The sequence below is a fragment of the Protopterus annectens genome, chromosome 7.part0 (assembly GCF_019279795.1).
Source record: "Protopterus annectens isolate FY-2018-M chromosome 7.part0, PAN1.0, whole genome shotgun sequence".
In the NCBI taxonomy this organism is placed as follows: Eukaryota; Metazoa; Chordata; order Ceratodontiformes; family Protopteridae; genus Protopterus; species Protopterus annectens.
This window is the reverse complement of record NC_056739.1, coordinates 1,161,452,895-1,161,474,447: the sequence shown is the minus strand read 5'-3', so window position 1 is coordinate 1,161,474,447 and position 21,553 is coordinate 1,161,452,895. Positions and strand designations below refer to the sequence as shown.

Below are 21,553 nucleotides of genomic sequence, written 5' to 3'. Positions count from 1 at the left end.
ATTCCCTGCCTCCTGCTCCTAGTAAACTTGACAGATACTACAGGGTTCCTGAGTCCCACAAGTTCCTTTTGAAAAATCCTATTGCAGATCCAGAGACTATTTCTCAGGGGCCCAAGGGCATTAAAGTTTCTACTGCTAAAAATCATACCCCTTCTGATCGAGATCCGAGATCCAGGGAGCTGGATAGATGGGGTAAAAAGGTTTATACTTCTGCAACCTTGGCAATCAGAGCTTTAAACTGCCAATTTCATATGTTTTCATATGTTAAAATATCAGCAACATATTATTGGACTGCTTAAACAGAAAATTATGTTGATTCCTGACTGTGTGGAAAATAAAGATTTACAGGACTTAATGCATTCTGCTGAACAAGTTGGAAAACATACTTTGCAATGTGGTTTTAATTCTTTAGAGGCCTCTTGCAGGGCTGCTGTTACTGAGTCTGTGCTTAGAAGGCATGCTTGGCTTAAGGAGCAATCTTTGCCTGATCATATTAAAGCTAAATTGTTGGATGCTCCCTTAAATCAGGACCGCCTGTTTGGCAACAAGGCTGAAGAAGTTCTTAAAGATGGAAGATGAAGCTAAATCTTTGCAAACGGTTAAAGATTTTTTTACAAGTGCAACCTCCAAGATTTAGTAGGCACTGGCCTACTAAGAATTGGTCCTTTCCAGTCCCTTCCAGGTCCTCTCAAGCCAAACCCAGACACAGCAAAAACCCCAGGTTTCAGTCCCAGGGGACTCTCAGAACTAAGCAGTGGGGGGCCTCCACTTCCAAATCTGGAAATAACAAGACACCCCCTATGGTAAACCGTCTCAATGACTTCCTTTTAAAATTCCCAAGCACTTACCTTTTGACCGCCTCTTTGGGGGAAAAGATTACTCTTCATGCAAAGAACTGGGAACTCATAACCCAGGACAAATGGGTTTTAAATATAGTGTCCCAGGGATACAGATTTCATTTCCACACGTTGCCAACACCAAATGGGTGGCCAGATCTGCCCCCAAATCAGTGGCCAGAGGTCAAAAACAAGTACTTTCCTCTTAAGCATGGGGCTGTTCAACTGGTACCAGAAGATGAAAAGGGACAAGGTTTCTACTCCAGACCTTTTCTGGTACCCAGAAAAGACCAATCATGGCGTCCAATCTTGGACCTGTCTACTCCTAAACACCTTTCTGGAGATTCCAAAATTCGAGATGCTGACTCTTCACCAATTACTTCCTATGCTAGGCAAAGATGCCTTGTTGGTAACACTAGATTTAAAGAAAGCATACCTGCACATCCCAATCAGGGAATCTTGCAGAAGATACCTATGCTTCAAAGCAGGCTACACGCATTATCAGTTCTCTGCACTGCCCTTTGGCTTGTCTACTGCACCCAGGGTGTTCACAAAGTGCCTGGCTCCAGTTATTGCATTTTGCAGACAAAGAAGTATTCAAACATACCCATACCTGGACGATTGTCTAATTCAGGCAGAAATCCAGGGCATACTTTTGAATCATATGGCGTTTGTAAAAAGGGTTCTGACTTGTCTGGGGTATACCATAAATGAAAAGAAATCACAACTGGTACCTTGTCAACAAATTACATTCCTGGGAGCAAGCTTGAATACAACTGCCCAGATGGCTTACCTCATGCCAGAAAAGCAAATTCATTTGATAACCTATTTCAAACAAATGGCCACAAAAACCCTGCTATCTGCAAGACAAATACTGCAAGCCTTGTGGTTCATGGCCTCCTACATTCTTCTAATTCCATATGCAAGACTGCATATGAGGAAACTACAGTGGTATCTAAAAAGTCTATAGAGTCAACATTCTCACAGCCTGGAAACAGAGTCCTATCATACCTTGCCTACGCCTGGAGTTCCTCTGGTGGGCAGAGGGCTGCCACCAAAACAAGGGTCTACCCTTCACACTACCCCCTTCCACCCTAACCCTAACTACAGATGCATCAGACTGTGCATGGGGGGCTCAACTGGCAGGGAAGTGCATTCAGGGCAAATGGAACCCAAGTCAAATGCACCTATATATCAATCAAAAAGAAATGTTAGCTGTACAGAATGCTCTGACAGCCTTCAAGGACTACAATCTTCCAGGACAACTAATGGTAAAGACGGACAACACCACAGTTATGTGGTATATAAACAAGCAGGGGGGTACATATTCCTACCCCCTCTGCAGACTAGCCATGGCCTTGTGGAACACAGCCTTGAGCTACCAAGTGCTCCTACAAGCTCAATTTCTGCCACAAAATTGAATACACTAGCAGACGGACTAAGCAGAAACCTCATGGACCCACATGAGTGGAAATTGGAACCAAGGATTTTCATCATGTTGACAGCCGAATGGGGGAACCCAGACATAGATCTATTTGCCTCCCCCCAGAACTACCAGTTGGACATGTTTTGCACAAAGATTCCCTGCAAACAAGCCTGGAAAGTGGATCGCTCTGTCCTTCAGCTGGAAAAAACTGTCAGTCTATGCCTCCCCCCCCACTGCCTCTGCTCTCCAAAGTTCTACTAAAAGTCAAACGGCAAACCAAGGATGATCTTGATTGTTCCAGACTGGCCGCGCCAACACTGGTACTCCCTCCTGCGCAGTGTGTCAGTTATCTCCATGGCACCTGCTTCAGACACCTTCCCTGCTGTCTCAGCAGGAGAACCAAATTCTGTACCCTCAGCTTCCAACATTGAACCTTGCAGCCTGGCTAATCACGTAAATTCACCTTTGTCATCCCTCACCAAATTTGTGATGGATGTCATCTTAGAGGCAAGGAGACAGAGTACTAGAAAATATTGTGCTGAAAAATGGAAAAGATTCTGTGCCTGGAACCAGTCTCAAGGGATGAGCACAGCAGCGCCCAGTTTACCTCAGATTTTGCAATACTTAACTGAGATGCTTCACAAGGGTCTGTCCTTTTCTTCCATTTAAAATCTACGTCTCGGCCATTTCAGCTCATTATAACACAGAACCTCCCCTCTTCTCTCATCCTCTGCTCAAGCAGTACCTCAGAGGGGCCAAAAACTTGAGACCACCCAGTTGAGCTCCAACCCCTGCCTGGGACCTTAACTTTGTATTGGAGAAACTCACTCTACCTCCTTTCGAGTCAGCAGCTACTGCAGACTTAAAATTTCTTTCTTGGAAAACCGCTTTCCTTTTAGCAATCACTTCAGCTAGAAGGATATCTGAATTACAGGCTCTTATGGCGGTGGAGCCTTTCATAATTTTTCATGCGGACAGGGTGTCACTCAGGACCAATCCCTCCTTCATGCCCAAGGTGGTATCCAGTGTGGTTCTTAATCAGTCCATTCATTTGCCAACCTTCTTTCCCAATCCACAGAACAAAGGGGAACGGATTCTGCATTCCTTGGATGTGCACAGACAACTTAGATTCTACTTGGACAGGCCTAAACCTTGAAGAAAATTGGAACAACCGCTGGTAGCATTTGCTACAGGGGCAGAGGGGAAGACTATTTCAAAGCAAACCATTTCTAAATGGATAAGCCATTGCATACATTTCTGCTATAAGCACCATGGAAAAGCTATCCCCCAGGGGATCAGATCTCACTCCACCAGGGCTGCATCTACTTCTGCAGCCTTTCTCAGAGGTGTTCCGACCAGGGACATCCTAGAAGCTGCTACTTGGAGTTCTGTTCATACTTTCGCCAAGCATTATCATTTGCCAGTTTTCTCTAAATCCAGAGCTGGCTTTGACACTGCGGTCTTGCAGGGCCTTATTGCTGGCCCTAATGCTATATAAACTCCTCCTCCCAACCATAGCCTTGGGAATCTACCCAAATGTAATGACTGCAACAGTGAAACACGAAGAACATAGTACAGTTGTGTACACTTACCATAAATGTAGATGTTCGAGTGTATTCACTGTTGCAGTCCTGGTTACCCTCCCTCCAGCCCCCTAACTTCTTCTGGCTATACCTCTACTTTCCTTTACTATGCTTAAAAGCCTTTTTAGTGTATTTGCTTTTTGTTGGAGGTATACATTTGTGTTTTTATGTTTATTTGCTCCCCATGGGGGGGCACCTGACATCTGGGGCAAGAAAAACTGAGGTAATGACGTCGGCTGCATGTTTTATACCCGACATCATGGAAGAAGGGACAGCAACCGACACAGGATCCAAGACTTTGTTAATCAGGCCGACTGAGGGCAACCTGCAAGCAGATTACCCCAAATGTAATGACTGGAAAAGTGAATACACTCTAACATCTACATTTATGGTAAGTGTACACAACTGTACTTTATTTCTTAATTTAAACATTTGCCTCAAAAGTTGAGAACAAGATACTAGCTGTGTTGGTAATAGGGATAAATCTCTGACTGTGTCCCATATGTCCTGAGGTCAAGTAGTGACCCAGGAATTGGATGAGCTGGCTGGAGGATGGACTGGAGACTAGAGTGATGGGGTTAACTGTATGCTTGCCTCTCTTTTGGGGAAGATTGGGGTGTATGTCTGGTGTGTATACTGCATTCCTGATCCCAGTTATGTATTATGTTTCCACATGGGACTGAAGCAGTTGTGTATGGGGGGCGAGGGGCTGGGTGGGGTGGGGGCAGCCATTGCATGCTCTTGCTTTAGGCAGTTATGGGCATGTACAGGAAAAATAATAGGACTAAGGGAAAACACTTTTGATATCTGCCTGTATGACATCTTCTCCTTGGCTATAGTGTCGTCCTGTTACATGAAATAAAAGGGTGATAATAATAGGGAGTAGCCCTGCCAATCAGCAAATATGAGGGCAGGCGAGTTGGGGGGAAAGTTTAAAAAGTGCTAGTTCATTTCAAAAAGACAGTAGGCTTTAATCCTTTATTTTGTTTCCTAATGTTGTTGTATGTTGACTAAATCATAACATCAGTAGGCATCCACACAAACACTGATGAAGATGTGGACTCTTCATGAAAAATTAGAAGGCTAAATGCTGTAATTTCTCATTAGTAATACCACAGAAGCTTCTTCAGAACAAAACAAACACAGGATTTTATAGCAACTTCAAATCAGTCACACTGCACAAAATACCAATTCATACTTGAACCTAATTAAGAACAAAACCAGAATTAAACAGTAATTAGTTGGCAGTGTAGTGAAACTGAAAAGTAAACCGTGACCATGTGTGTATAAAATGATGATAGAGTGTCTCTCTTCTCTTTAAAGCTCTGCTTGATGTACCCAAATGATCATTCTGATCAGGGGGAGAGGTGGCATCTAATTGTAATTGCCACTTTAATTCACTAAACATATATTCTTGTCATCTTCCCTTCTGTTGTCGGCCCATGCCTTGCCAGTCACAAAGAACGCACATTTTTTGACACCACTATAGGTCATGCTGTATCAATAGCCTCAATATTCTGTTATCTGGACAAACTGGCAGCACTTTTTGTACCCAGTCTCTTATAGACTCCTCCATGGTAATCTGTGCCTAGCCTTTCTTAGCCATGAAAGATGCAGCTGCAAAGCAAATTTTCCTAAAATACCCAGTTAAAGTATCTAAGCCTTCATCAATGGATAGATAAGACATGATGTGATAGATTCCAATTTTAGTGTGTCCCCCACCTTTGGCACAAATATAAACTACTTACCAAGCAAAGTTACAACCTTTCTACCGTCAAGATAAACCTAGATAATTGGATGAGCAACCACAAATTCTTCCCTAGTCTACCTTATACCACCCTCCTTTAGACTGGAAGGAACTTCCAGTATGGTTTATGGGCTAGGCTTCTAATGGTCTATAAACTGTTTGCTTCATACTGTTCTATGAGCATGTACAATGCTTCATATTTTTATCGCAAGCTGCTTATAGATGTTCATATATCTGCTGTGACCGCCTTCACATGCTGTTACCCATATGTAAGCTTGTTATAGCAGCCCATACCATGCAACATAAACTACACTGCAACTTTTGCAGTCATAATGGTCACTTACCCCAGTAGTTCTGGTTTAAATGGGGTACATGTAATGCAGGTCCAGCATCAGTAAACGTGTACGAGCTGCTTTGTCCACAAGGTCTCTCTTATTGTCTGTGCAACATTCTGCAAAGTGTAACATTCCTTCTTTCAAGAATGTGTCTGTCTTGGAGAATTTGATTATTTTAGTTATGCAGCCTTTGGTGAGTAATATGTATTGTCTATTTTCAGATTTGACTTGGGTCAAGGGTTAAAATGTAAGAGATTTATTAACAGTGCATGTTTACACTTAAAAAATTGAATCTGTGATGATTAAGGACCGTGTTCTGATCCTAAATGGTTTCTTTTTTATTTTCACAGTGTGTCGGTCAAATAAGAGCCCATGGCTTTGCCTGACTTGTTTCGGTGTCCATTGTGGAAGGTTGGTACTGGTATCTTACTGCTTAGACTTTACAGCAGTTTTTTCAGTGTAGGATTCTAGTAGAAATCCACATTTTGTTTCAGGAATGTTGATATCTGACTTTACTTAAATAAAAAGCTATGCAAGTGCTGGTTTGAGGATGTGTATGAGGCTGCCCAATTTAAAGATGTACTATATCTTTCTGCAAGTATATCTTATTGTGAACTGGCATGGTGGCTTTCCATTGACAACTTTTCCATGGTCAAATTACTACCAAAGAGGTGTTAACTTTGCTGATTTCCAGTTCTACACGTCCGAGGTGTTCCTATTGCAATTTTCTTACACAGTCTAAATGTTTCAAGCAGCTTTCCTTTTATCACTTAATTTTGATGCCTAATGAAATAAGCTAGGGTAAAGTCCTCCCTTCTTACTTTGTACCTGCCTCTTGTGTCTGTTCACTCACTCACTCAGAGTAAGATAAGGTGTTCAACATTCTCATTGCTGCAGGAGCCTTTGGCTGTTTGGATTGTGTCCTGTCTTGGATACAACCACCGGGCAGCTTCACCACACTCTGTCTCTCTCCCACGCCTACAGTCTGACTGCTTATTGACTGATTTCCCTCCAAAGGGCTAACTAGAGTGTAGACTGCTTCAGAGAACTTTCTTGCCCACAGATAGAGAGAGAGAGAGAGAGATTACTCATACTGAACCTTTGTCTCGTCCAGGCCTTCTCCGTCCAAACCCAGGAACAGCAGACCACCTAGGCTACAGTCTCAAGGTACTCACAGGCCTAAGCAGTGGGAGCTCCCACTTCCAAAGCTGGAAGTAGTAAGATACCCCCCTATGGTAAACTGTCACAATGACTTAACCTTAAACCTTCAAAGCCCTGCTCAACTGACTGCTCCTTTAGGGGGAAAGATTGCCCTGCATGCAAAAAGCTGGGAACTCATTACTCACGACAAATGGGTTTTAAATATAGTTTCCCAAGGATACAGATTCCACTTCCACACCTTGCCCAACCCCAAATGGTTGGCCAGACCTACCCCCAAATCAGTGGGCAGAGGCTCAACAGCAGGTTCTCTTTCTTCTAAGTATCAGGGCTATTCAACCTGTTCCAGCAGAAGAATGGGGACAAGGTTTGTACTCAAGACTTTTCCTGGTACCTGGAAAAGACAACTGGCGTCCTGTCCTGGACCTGTCTATTCGAAACACAACTTTTTGGTAATCCCAAAATTCAAAATGCTAACTCTTTATCAGCTGCTTCCCATGTTAGGCAAAAATGCCTGCTTGGCAACATTAGAATTAAAATAAGCCTACCTGCACATCCCAATAAGGGAATCTTGCAGAAAATACCTATGCTTCAGAGCAGGCTACATGCACTATCAGTTCTCTGCACTGCCCTTTGGCTTATCTACTGCGCCCAGGGTATTCACACAGTGCCTAGCTCCAGTCATTACATTCTGCAGGCAAAGAAATATTCAAATATACCCATACCTGGACAATTGTCTAATTTAGGCAGAAAGACAGGACATACTATTAAACCATCTGGCATTTGTAAAGAAACTGCTAACCTCACTGGGGTACACCATAAATGAAAAGAAATCTCACCTAGTACCCTGCCAACAAATTGTATTCCTGGGAGCAAGCTTGAACACAACTTCCCAGATGGGCCTACCTCACGCCAGAGAAACAAGTTTGACAGCCTAGTTCAAACTACTGGACACAAAGACCCAGCTATCTGCAAGGAAAATACTGTAAGCCCTGGGGTTTATGGCCTCTTGCATCTTACTAATTCCATATTCAAGACTGCATATGAGGAAACTACAATGGTATCTAAAAAGCCCATGGTGTCAACATTCTCAGGACCTGGAAACAATGATTCCCATCATTCCTTGTATAAAGACAGAGTTCCTTTGGTGGGCAGAGGCCTGCTACCACAACAAGGGACTACCATTCACTCTACCCCCTGCTGCCCAAACCCTAACAGACGCATCAGACTATGCATGGGGGGTTCACTTGGCGGGGCAGTGCCTTCAGGGCATATGGAACCAGAGTCAAATGCACCTGCATGTCAATCAAAAAGAAATGTTAGCTGTACAGAATTCTCTGACAGTCTTCAAGGACCACATTCTTCCAGGACAATTATTGGTAAAGACAGACACATAAACAAGCTGGGGGAAACCCACTCTTACCCTCTCTGCAGACTAGCCATGGCTCTGTGGAACACAGCCTTGAGCTACCAAGTGCACCTACAAGCTCAATTCCTGCCAGGCAAGCTAAATTCACTGGCAGACGACCTAAGCAGAAATCTCATGGACCCACATGAGTGGAAAATGGAACCAAAGATATTCCACATGTTGAGAAGCAAATGGGGGAGCCCAGAGATAGACCTGATGTTCATCGTGCATACAGCTGCAGTCATAACAGATGGGTTATCCTGCAGTCAGGTGGGTCCTCGGTCGGCCGAATTCCAAAGTCTAGGTCCGGTCTCGGTTGTCGTCGCTTCTTCCCTGACGTCAGTGCGTCAGGGGTATAAAAGAGGCAGCCGACACCATTTTCTTCAGTCTCTCTTGCCGTGCGGTGCCCGAAGCAGAAGCAGTTCGCAAGTGCCGGTCGGCCAGCTCCTGAGATTTACGAAAGTATTTCAGCCGAAGTCTTCTTGAAAGCTAAGTACCCCGTTGGGGAAACTTTTCTTGCCTCAGACCGATGTCAGACAAAGTTAATAATTGCATTTCATGTGGGAAGCAAATACCGCATAAGGATTTCCACTCTTTCTGTATACCTTGCTTAGGCCCAGACCACGACGTCTCGGCCTGCCGTTTTTGTGCTAGATTCAATAAGCGCACTATTAAGCGTCGGGCGGAGTTCGCCCTTCACTTTTTTGGCAAAAAATGTAATTATATTATGTCGTCAGATACTCTGACTCCAGTTTTGAGCAAAAAACGCAAAGATAAGGACCGACACACGAGGTCCGCACCACCTACTGAAACCACGTTAAGGCCGACTGCCGGTTCTCCGGTACTCAGCGAGGCACCTACGCAGCCTCTGAGTACCGATGACACAGCATTACTGGTGTCTTCAGTACCCAAGGTCGCAGGCTCCTCTGCCCCCATTCCTACTACAGATCCCGACGCCACTCCTGGCGGGGATACTCAGAATTTAGACAGGCCTGCCATTTCTCAAGGGGTCTTCAGGCCTTCCTCCTTCTCTATTAAAGCCTTCACTAAATCTAAAGCAGCCATGAAATCCAAAAAACAGGTTCCTCAGACCCCCTCTCAAGGCACCATGCCTAAAAACAGATGCTTAAAATGGCTGAGGATTTGATTACTCTTATCAGGGGTTCTCATCCCCCCTCTGACAAAAGGCCCAGATTAGAGGAAGAATACCCTTCCTCAGATCAAGCTTCTATTGCCTCGGAACTATCTGAGGACTAGGATTATGCCTATTCTCCATTCGAAGACTCTCATGCTGAGGAGTCTATTCCCTCGGTCTCCCCCCCTGAGGACTTCTCTTTTGGGGGAACCCTGCATACATTGAGGGAACACTTTCACTGGGAAGGCCAATTTTGGGGGAACCCTGCATACATTGAGGGAACACTTTCACTGGGAAGGCCAAGATTATTCAGATTCCAAGAAAAGGCTCAGGGAATTTCTTCTGCTCCCCCAGCATAGGCCTCTGGCTATCCCTCCTGTTTTAGATATATTGGATGATGTGTACACAGAAGCCAGCCTTAATCCTGATTCTTTGCCTCCAGCTCCTGTTAAACCAGACCGGTATTACCAGGTTCCTGATTCTCACCAGTTCCTATATAAAAGCCATACTGCTGACTCAGAAACAATTTCACAGGGTCCCAAGGGAATTAAGGCCTCTACTGCTAAAAATCCATTACCTTCAGAGAGAGATTCCAGAGCTTTAGAAAGGTGGGGGGAAAAGGTGTACACCTCGGCCACTTTAACCATGAGGGCATTAAACTCTCAGTTCAATATGTTAAAGTATCAACAGTTTTTGATATCTCAGCTGAAAAGCAAGATGACACAACCAGAACAACCAGATTTAAGAGTTGCAGGATTTGTTGCATGGTGCAGAGCAAGTGGGAAAACATACCTTGCAGTGTGGTTTTGATGCTTTAGAGGCCTCATGTAGAGCTGCTGTTACAGGGTCTGTTATACGTAGGCATGCTTGGCTCAGAGCAAACCTTACCAGATCATGTCAAAGCTAAATTATTAGATGCACCTCTTCAAAAAGATGTATTGTTTGGTGTTAAAGCTGAGGAGGTGCTAAAGAAAATGGAGGAAAAAGCGAAATCAATGCAAACAGTGAAAGATTTCCTGCAGGTACAGCCTCCACGTTTCAGCAGAAACTGGCCTTCAAAAAATTGGTCCTTTCCAGCCACGGACATACCTCAAAGGGGCAGATACAGGCACCCAAGGGGCAGAGGGCAACCTCAAGGATCCTTCAGAGCCAGACAGTGGCAAGCACCAACCCCAAGAGGTGGAGAAGATAGATCACAGTCTTTTAGAAAACAGACACAATGACTTCCCCCTACACCTGCCAAGCAAAGCTTTAATGGCAGCACTTTTGGGCGGAAAATTGACATTATTCTCAAAAAATTGGCATATTGTTACAAAAGACAAATGGATTCTGGACATTATAGACAAGAGGGTACAGGTTCCACTTTCACACCCTTCCAAAAATGAGAGGCATGCCAAACCTGCCACAAAATCAAAGGGCAGAGGCACAAAAACAAGTTTCAGCTCTCATAGACATGAAAGCAATTCAAGAGGTACCTGCAAAAGTGCAAGGTCAAGGGCTTTATTCTAGACTATTCCTGGTACCGAGGAAAGACAAAGATTGGAGACCTATCTTAGACCTATCCATCCTAAACACATATCTACAGGTGCCAAAATTCAAGATACTCACATTACAGCAGCTTCTTCCCATGCTGGGCAAGGAGTCTTGGCTGGTAACATTGGACCTCAAGGAGGCATACCTGCATGTCCCTATCAGACAAGATTGCAGAAGATGCCTCAGATTTCTTGCAGGTTCAACCCATTACCAATTCTCTGCATTGCCCTTTGGCTTATCTACTGCGCCCAGAGTGTTTACAAAATGCCTGGCATCAGTAATCGCCTTCTGCAGACTACAAGGGATACAAATCTACCCATATCTGGACGACTGCCTGATCCAAGCGGACAGCAAGGACATACTACTGCAGCACCTGGCATTTGTAATAAAACTGTTGAACTTCCTGGGATACACAGTCAACAAAAAGAATTCAAAACTAATACCCTCTCAACAAATAATTTTCCTGGGTGCCAGCTTGGATACAACCACCCAGATGGCCTACCTCACGCCAGACAAGCAAGGGCAACTGTCTCAATACTTCAGAAAAATGGCAACTTACACCAGGCTAACTGCAAGGAAAATCCTGCAGGCTCTGGGATTCATGGCATCTTGCATCCTACTAATCCCATGTGCAAAGCTGCATATGAGGAAACTTCAATAGTACCTGAAAAACATATGGTCTCAACACAGCCACAGCTTGGAAACAATTATCCCACTCATTCCATGCCTTCAAAAGGAATTTTTGTGGTGGACTCAAGCTTGCCAAAGAAACACAGGTCTTCCTTTCTGTGTACCTCCAGCACCCCAAATCATCACAACAGACGCCTCAGACTACGCCTGGGGAGCACACATGACAGATCAGTGCATTCAGGGAAAATGGACCCGAAAAGAGAAGCACCTCCACATCAACCAAAGGGAAATGCTAGCCGTGCAAAAGGCTATTATGACCTTCAAAGACCTACTGCATCCAGGCCAGCTATTGATAAGGACAGACAACACCACAGTGATGTGGTACATAAACAAACGGGGGGAAACTCATTCATACCCCCTGTGCAGGCAAGCCATGACCCTATGGAATACAGCACTGGAATTGCAAATTCAACTGCAGGCACAATTCCTGCCAGGGAAGGAAAACACACTGGCAGACAACCTAAGCAGAAATATGAGAGATCCACACGAATGGAAGTTGCATCCTCAACATTTCACAAAGATAACTCTGGCATGGGGACAGCCAGACATGGATCTCTTTGCTACCCACAGAAATTGCCAGTTGAAAAAATTTTGTTCAAGGACCTATCATCCACAGGCCTGGAAAGTGGACGCACTTTCCTTCAATTGGGCAGCACTGACAGTCTATGCCTTCCCGCCTCTTCCTCTGCTGCCCAAAGTACTATTAAAAGCCAGAGCAGAGAGGCCGAAAATGATTCTCATCGCTCCAGACTGGCCAAGACAACACTGGTATCGGCTCCTGAGGAGCCTGTCACACTCCCCACCATGGATCCTACCTCTATTCCCTCTTCTGTTGTCCCAGCACAACTACAAAACCCTTCACAGCCATCTCAAAACTCTAAATCTAGCTGCATGGAGAATTCCTTGACTTCACAACAGTTTCTCCTCTCCAAGGAGGTGCAGGAAGTCATCTTGGAGGCCAGAAGACCTTCGACTAGAAAAGCTTACTCCGCCAAATGGAAACGATTTTATGCCTGGAATCTCGAAAAGGGACAGAATCTTTGGGTAATAAATATACCTCAAATTTTACAGTACCTAGCTGAGATGTTAAACAATGGACTTTCCTTCTCCTCCATCAAGATCCACACTTCAGCCATTTCTGCATAATACAACACAGATTCTCCATTATTCTCTCACCCTCTCTTAAGGCAGTTCCTCAGAGGGGCAAAGAATATAAAACCCCCAAGGAAACCACCAGTCCCTGCTTGGGACCTCAACTACGTACTGGAAAAGCTGACCCTTCCCCCCTTCGAGCCAGCTTCTTCAACAGAGTTACAGTACTTGTCATGGAAAACAGCTTTTCTTCTGGCTATCACCTCAGCACGCAGGGTTTCAGAGCTTCAGGCCCTCATGGCTGTGCAACCATTCATCATTTTCCATCAGGACAGAGATGTTCTTCATCTCACATTGCTGCAGTCCTGACACTTGGGTAGTCCGCTGTCCACGGTCGGCCCGAATATCAAAGTATAAGGCTGACGTCGGTCATGGCGCATTTAACTGACGTCAGGACGTCAGGGTACAAATGCGCATGACCGGCGTCCTATCCTCAGTCTTTTTTGCCGCATGGTCCGATGCAGAAGCAGCATTGCAAGTGCCGGTTGGCGTTCTGAGATTTTTCTATTTAGAAGTTTCAGACCGAGTTCAAAGTTGGCTAAGTACTCCGTTGGGGAATATTTTAGTTTTTTCTTGCCTCAGTCATTTACCGGATGTCAGAAAAAGTTAATAATTGCGTTTCTTGTGGGAAACAGATACCGCATAGAGATTATCATACTTTGTGTATTCCTTGCTTAGGGCCTGAGCACGACGTTGTTGGCTGTCGCTCTTGTGCTAGATTTAATAAACGCACTATAAAGAGAAGGTTGGATTGTGCAAGGTTAGTCTTTGGGAAGCGGTGCAATTATAAAATGCCGGCGGATGCTCCGCCGCTCTCAAGAAGCGCAAGGACAAGGCAGTTAAGCCTAGGCTAGAAGAACCGTCTGTACCGGACGCCGGTTCTTTAGAGGTGTCGGTGGAGCCGGTGGCTCCACCGGAGATTTCTTTGTGTTCCCAGAGTGAGACCTTATTATTGCAAGATGTGGCCTCTCAGGAGGCAAGTCAGGCTGAGGGGCTTCTCAGGTTACTATACTCCCCTCCCTTCCTAAGGTGGCTAGGCCCTCTCCTTCTGTTTCTAAGGCTTCTCCCAGGGGCAGGCCAGGTTTAGCTTCAGTTGGTGTTACCCCTAGCTCTTCAGGTACTATGCCCAAGAAGCATATGCTTAAAATGGCAGAAGATTTGATTACTTTGATTAGGGGTTCTATGCCCCCTCCTGCTAAGAGACCTAGGGTGGAGCCTGAGCTGGGGGGTTTTGAGCAAGCTTCAGATGTTTCAGAGTCTTCGGCTGAAGGTTTGCAGGAGTACTCTCCTTATTCTGATTCTGATGTGGATGATTCTGCTCCTTCTGCTACTCCTCCTGAGGATTTTTCTTTTTCAGAAACTCTTCATTCCATGAGGGAGCATTTTAAGTGGGAGGGTCAGGACTTCTCTGATTCCAGGAAACGGCTTAGGGAATTTCTGTTTTTACCCCAGCATAGGCCTTTGGCTATACCTCCTGTTTTAGATGTAGTGGAAGATGTTTTTGCAGAGGCTTCTCTTAATCCTGATTCTTTGCCTCCTGCTCCTGTTAAGCCGGATAGGTATTACAGGGTGCCTGAAGTTCATAAGTATCTTTTTAAAAGTCCTAGGGCAGACCCAGAAACTGTTAGCCAGGGGCCTAAGGGTGTTAAGGCTTCTGTTGTTAAGAATCCGGTTCCTTCAGACAAGGAGGCTAGGGCCTTGGATAGATGGGGAAAGAAAGTTTATACTTCTTCCACTCTTGCTATGAGGGCTCTGAATTGCCAGTTTCACATGTTGAAATACCAAAACTATCTCCTTTCACAATTGAAGTCTAAGGTTGATGCTCTGGCAGTAGGTATTGATTGTAAAGAGTTGCAAGATTTAGTACATGTTTCTGAACAGGTGGGTAAGCATTCTTTGCAATGTGGTTTTGATGCTGTACAGGCCTCGTCTAGGGTGGCTGCCACTGGGACTGTTCTTCGCAGGCACGCCTGGCTGAGGGATCAGAATTTGTCTGAGCATGTTAAAACAAGGATTTTAGATGCTCCTTTACAATCTGACATGTTGTTTGGTCCTCCTGTTGAGACAGTCTTGAAGAAAATGGAAGACAAGGCTAAGTCTATGCAGACTGTTAAAGATTTTTTGCAGGTCCAGCCTCCAAAGTTTAGTAGAAATTGGCCTACTTAAGGGGTGGACGTATCCTTCTTATGATTTCCAGTCTAGGGGTAGATCTAGACGTGGTAAGGGCAGAGCTCAGGGCTCTTTCAGGCCTAGAACGGGGAGTTCTCCTGCACAGGCTTCGGGTGAGGGCAGGGGTCAGTCCTTTCGTAAGCAGACCCAATGACCTACCTTTTCAGCTGCCAGAGCCTGCTCGTCTGGCAGCACCTTTGGGAGGAAGGTTGGCACTTTTCAAAGAAAATTGGAGTTTACTTACCCAGGACAGATGGGTATTGGATATCATACACCACGGCTACAGGTTTTATTTCCATACCTTGCCACCTTTCAAAGGCATGCCAGACGTTCCTCCTCAACAAAGAATAGAGGCTCACAAACAGGTTTCTCTATTGCTCCAACTAGGGGCCATACAGCCGGTCCCTCTGCCAGAAGTGGGCCTAGGATTTTATTCTCGCCTGTTCCTAGTACCAAAGAAGGGGAACACGTGGAGACCAATTTTGGATTTATCTATCCTCAACACTTATCTGGACATTCCCAAGTTCACAATGTTGACGTTGCAGCAGCTTTTACCTCTGCTGGGCAAAGATCATTGGATGGTAACTTTGGATCTCAAGGAGGCTTACCTTCATGTTCCTGTCAGACTCAGTTGCAGAAAGTATCTGCGTTTTCGAGCTGGGACTTCTCACTATCAGTTCTCTGCATTGCCCTTTGGCTTATCTACTGCGCCCAGAGTGTTCACGAAAGTTCTGGCTCCAGTGATAGCTTTCTTCAGACTAAAAGGAATACAGATCTATCCTTATTTGGACGACTGCCTAATTTTGGCTCAAGGAAGGGAAGAGCTTCTTCATCATTTGGAATATGTGATAGCAGTGCTAAGATGCCTAGGGTATTCTGTGAACGAAATAAAGTCCAGTCTAGTACCCTCTCAAGACATGTGCTTTCTGGGTGTGAGACTGAATACAGCAGCCCAGATGGCCTTTTTAACCCCGGACAAACAAAAGAGTCTATCCCTTTACTTCCATCAACTATCTCATCAGTCCGGGCTGACTGCAAGGACAGTCCTTCAAGCCTTAGGGTTCATGGCATCTTGTATTCTGGTGCTTCCCAATGCCAAACTGCATATGAGGAAGCTACAATGGTATCTCAAAAATGTATGGACACAGCACTGCCAGGATCTGGACACTGTCATTCAAATAATACCTTGCATTCAGAAGGAATTTTTGTGGTGGGCTCAGGAATGTCACCTAAACAAGGGACTCTCTGTGACCCGGCCAGAGGCAAGTCAGATTTTAACGACAGATGCCTCAGACAAAGCTTGGGAGCTCATCTACATGGAAAGTGGATACAAAACAAGTGGCCTGTCAGACTACAACATCTACATATCAACATGAAGGAGATGTTAGCAGTCCAGTTTGCATTAATAGCTTTCAAGGAATTCCTTCTTCCAGGACAGGTGTTGATTCTAACAGACAACACAACTGTCATGTGGTACATCAACAAGCAAGGGGAACATTCTTATCCTCTATGCAGGCAAGCAATGATTTTGTGGGAGACTGCTCTCAGTTTACAGCTCAATCTTCAGGCAAGGTTTCTGCCAGGAGCACAGAACTCCTTAGCAGATGTGTTGAGCAGACGAATTATGGATCCCCACGAGTGGAAATTGGATCCTCATGTATTTCGAAATTGACAGTGTCATGGGGAACTCCAGACATAGATCTGTTCGCTTCTCCACTAAACCATCAGCTGCCAAAGTTTTGCACGAAAAGGTTTCATCCCACAGCTTGGAGAGTGGATGCTCTTTCTTTCAATTGGAGCAATCTTCATGTGTATGCCTTTCCACCTCTGCCTCTCCTCTCAAAGGTACTTCTGAAGGTCAGACAGGACAAGCCAAGGATGATTTTAATAGCTCCAGATTGGCCTCGACAGCACTGGTACCCATTACTAAGAAGTCTGTAATGGAAGCCTCCATGGCCTTTGCCTTCGATTCCACACCTGTTGTCACAGGAGGACAGCCATTTGCTCAATGTCAAGCTTCACTCTCTACACCTAACAGCCTGGCATATTCTGTTTTGAAGCATAATGGGCCTCCACTTCCTCAGCAAGTTTTGAATGTTATTTTGGAAGCTAGAAGGCCTAGTACAAGGAAAGTGTACGCTGATAAATGGAAGAGATTTTTATTTTGGAGTGCAGCAAAAGGTTTTGATGTTTCTGAGCCTAATGTGTGTGTGGCTCTTCAATATCTTACTGAGTTACTAGACAAAGGTTTGTCTTTCTCTTCTATTAAAGTTCATGCTGCAGCAATTTCAGCTCACTATGATTGTGACCCACCATTGTTTTCTCATCCTTTGTTCAAGCAGTTTCTTAGAGGGGCAAAGAATATAAGACCCCCACGGAGAGCTCCTACTCCTGCTTGGGATCTCAATTTTGTGTTGGAGAAACTCACTCTACAACCTTTTGAGCCTGCAGCTACTGCTGAGTTGAAATATTTATCATGGAAGACTGCTTTTTTGTTGGCCATTACCTCTGCGAGAAGGGTTTCTGAATTACAGGCCCTTATGGCAGTTGAGCCTTTCTTGATTTTCCATAAGGATAGGGTATCATTACGTACTAATCCTTCCTTTATGCCTAAGGTGGTTTCTAGTGTGGCTTTAAACCAGACTATTCATTTGCCTACTTTTTATGCAAATCCCCAAAATAAGGGGGAAAAGATTTTGCACGCTTTGGATGTACACAGGCAGTTGCGTTATTATTTGGACAGAACTAAAGGGTTCAGGCAGTCTCAGCAGTTGTTTGTTTCTTTTGCTTTGAGTTCTCAGGGCAAGCCTGTGTCAAAACAAACTATTTCTAAGTGGATTGGGTTTTGCATTGCTTTCTGTTATTCCCATCATGGCAAGGAGGTTCCAGCTGGGATTAGGCCTCATTCCATTAGGGCTACTGCCACTTCAACAGCTTTTTGAGGAGTGGCAACCAAGGATATTTTGGAGGCAGCTACTTGGAGTTCTGTGCATACTTTCTCTAGGCATTATCACCTGCCACTTTACTCTAAGTCCAGGGCTGGTTTTGCCACTGCGGTTTTGCAGGGCATTTTGGCAGCTCCTGCTTCCTTATAGTTAGCCATCCTCCCTTACCTCTGCTTTGGGATTCTACCCAAGTGTCAGGACTGCAGCAATGTGAGATGAAGAACATAGTACAGTTTTGTACCTACCATAAATGTAGATGTTCGAAGATCCACATTGCTGCAGTCCAATTTACCCTCCCTCCTTCCCTCTGTAGTTGGAGGTGGTTGTGTGGGTTGGGTTGTACATATTGTGTATATTGTATATATTTTGTACATATAGTTAGTGCAAGGGTGGTTGGTTATTTGTTTACTGTCTTTTGGTTTTGACCTTTATTTTTAAAGGTCTTCTGACATCTGGGGCAAGAAAAGACTGAGGATAGGACGCCGGTCATGCGCATTTGTACCCTGACGTCCTGACGTCAGTTAAATGCGCCATGACCGACGTCAGCCTTATACTTTGATATTCGGGCCGACCGTGGACAGCGGACTACCCAAGTGTCAGGACTGCAGCAATGTGGATCTTCGAACATCTACATTTATGGTAGGTACAAAACTGTACTTTTTCTTACGAACCAATCCTACCTTTATGCCAAAGGTAGTATCCAGTGTAGCTTTGAATCAGACTATCCACTTACCTACCTTTTATCCTAATCCACAAAACAAAGGAGAAAGACTACTACATTCCTTGGACATTCACGGACAACTACGTTACTACTTGGACAGAACAAAACCGTTCAGGAAATCTGAGCATCTCTTTGTGTCCTATGCTGTAGGTGCTCAGGGAAAGGCTATTTCCAAACAGACAATTTCAAAATGGATAGCCCACTGCATACGCCTTTGTTACTCATTTCATGGAAAAACTGTGCCTGTATGCATCAGATCCCACTCCACCAGAGCCACAGCTACCTCTGTAGCCTTCCTCAGGGGGGTCCCTACCAAGGACATTTTGGAAGCAGCCACCTGGAGTTCAGTGCACACTTTCTCCAAGCACTATCACCTCCCACTATATACTCAAAATCTAGAGCGGGCTTTGCCACAGCATTCCTGCAGGGCATCCTAGCCCCTCCTAGTTCCACTTAGTGCCTACCACCCTTACTTAGCTTTGGGATTCTACCCATCTTTTATGACTGCAGCTGTATGCACGATGAACATAGTACAGTTTTGCACCTACCATAAATGTAGATGTTCAAGTGCTCATACAGCTGCAGTCCAGGTTTCCCTCCCTCCAACCCCTCTTAGGACAGGCCTTATGACAAACACTTTTCATATAACCTTTTTGGAGTATTCTTTTATGGTGTATTTGCTTGCAACTACTGTTTTTGATTTATCAACATTGCATCTTTGCATAACATTATGTTTGCCTTCCTTCTGGGGGCACCTGACATCTGGGGCAAGAAAAACTGAAGAAAATGGCGTCGGCTGCCTCTTTTATACCCCTGACGCACTGACGTCAGGGAAGAAGCGACGACAACCGACGCCGGACCTAGACTTTGGAATTCGACCGACCGAGGACCCGCCTAACGGCAGGATAACCCATCTGTTATGACTGCAGCTGTATGAGCACTCACACATCTACATTTGTGGTAGATACAAAACTGTACTTTTGCCTCCTCTCAGAATTCTGCACAAGGACTCCCCACAGACAAGCTTGGAAAGAGGATGCCCTGTCCTTCACCTGGGAAAGCTCTCAGTTTATGCCTTTCCTCGTCTCGAAAGTTCTACTAAAGATCAAACAGGACAAACCAAGGACAATACTCATTGCACCAGACTGACCACGCCAACACTGGTACCCCCTCTTACACAATATGTCACTGCTGGGACCGTGGCACCTGCCTCAGACCCCTTCCCTGCTGTCCCAGCAAGGGGCCAGATTCTGCACCCCCAGCTTCAATCCCTGAACCTTGCAGCTTGGCTAATTACCTGAGCTCTCCATTACCATCCCTCAGTAAGCAAGTGCTGGATGTCATCGTGGAGGCAAGGAGGCCTAGTACTAGAAAATATTATGCTTAAAAGTGGAAAAGATACTGTTCCTGGAGCCAAACTCAGGGGATGGGCAACAGTGCCCAGCTTTCCGCATATTCTTCAATACTTAACAGAGATGCTTCACAAGGGCCTTTCCTTCTCTTCTATTAAAATTCATGCCTCAGCCATTTCAGCACATTATAATACTGAGCCTCCCCTCTTCTCTCACCCCCTGCTGAAACAATTCCTCAGAGGGGCCAAAAATTTAAGACCACCCAGCAGAGCCCCTACTCCAGCCAGGGACCTTAACTTTGTATTGGAAAAACTCACTCTACCTCCTTTTGAGCCAGTTGCAACTGCAGAGTTGAAATTCCTTTCTTGGAAAACAGCCTTCCTTCTAGCCATCACTTCAGTAAGAAGAGTGTCTGAGTTACAGACCCTCATGGCAGTGGAGCCCTTCATTATCTTCCATGCGGGCAGGGTGTCCCTCAGGGCCAGTCCTTCCTTTATGCCCAAGGTGGTATCCAGTGTGGCCCTCAATCAGTCCATTCATTTGCCAACCTTCTTTTCTAATCCACAGAACAAAGTAGAATGAATACTGCACTCTTTAGACTTGCACAGACAACTTAGATTTTATTTAGACAGGACTAAGCCTCTCGGGAAAACTGAACAGCTGCTAGTTGCCTTTGCTGCAAGGGCAGAGGGGAAGGCCATTTCAAAGCAAACCATTTCTAAGTGGATAGGCCATTGCATTCATTTCTACTATAAGCACCATGGAAAACCTACCCCACAAGGGGATAAGATCACATTCCACCAGGACTGCATCTACTTCTACAGCCTTTCTCAGAGGTGTTCCTACCATGGACATCCTAGAAGCTGCTACCTGGAGTTCGGTGCATACCTTCACCAAGCATTACCACTTGCCAATTTTTTCTAAATCCAGAGCTGGTTTTGCCACTGCAGTCCTGCAGGACCTAATAGCTGGCCCTAATGCACTCTAATTGCCTCCTCCCTGACTTAGCTTTGGGAATCTACCCAAATGTAATGACTGCAACGGTGAAACACGAAGAACATAGTGCAGTTGTGTACACTTAAATGTAGATGTTCGAGTGTATTCACTGTTGCAGTCCTGGTTACCCTCCCTCCAGCCCCCTGACTTCTATTGGCTATACCTCTCTTCTTGCTTACTGTATTTAAGCTTTCTGGTGTATTTGCTTTTTGTTAGAGGTGTAACCTTGTATGTAACTGCTTCCCATTATGGGGGCACCTGACATCTGGGGCAAGAAAAACTGATGTAATGACATCGGCTGCATGCTTTATACCCCTGACTACCTGACGTCCTGGAAGAAGAGAGAGCAACTGATGCAGGACTTTGA

General features: G+C 45.0%; 1 protein-coding gene across 3 annotated transcripts in view; it reads left to right on the top strand.

Annotated features, from left to right (window-relative positions):
• The window catches only part of USP3 (ubiquitin specific peptidase 3), a 1,626,170-nt gene that overhangs the window by 183,265 nt on the left and 1,421,352 nt on the right, over positions 1-21,553 (top strand). For all 3 annotated transcript variants that reach the window (XM_044077747.1, XM_044077746.1, XM_044077748.1), the window contains one exon: positions 6,278-6,338. In XM_044077747.1, coding sequence (XP_043933682.1) covers positions 6,278-6,338 — 61 coding nt within the window. The remainder of the gene's footprint in view (positions 1-6,277; positions 6,339-21,553) is intronic.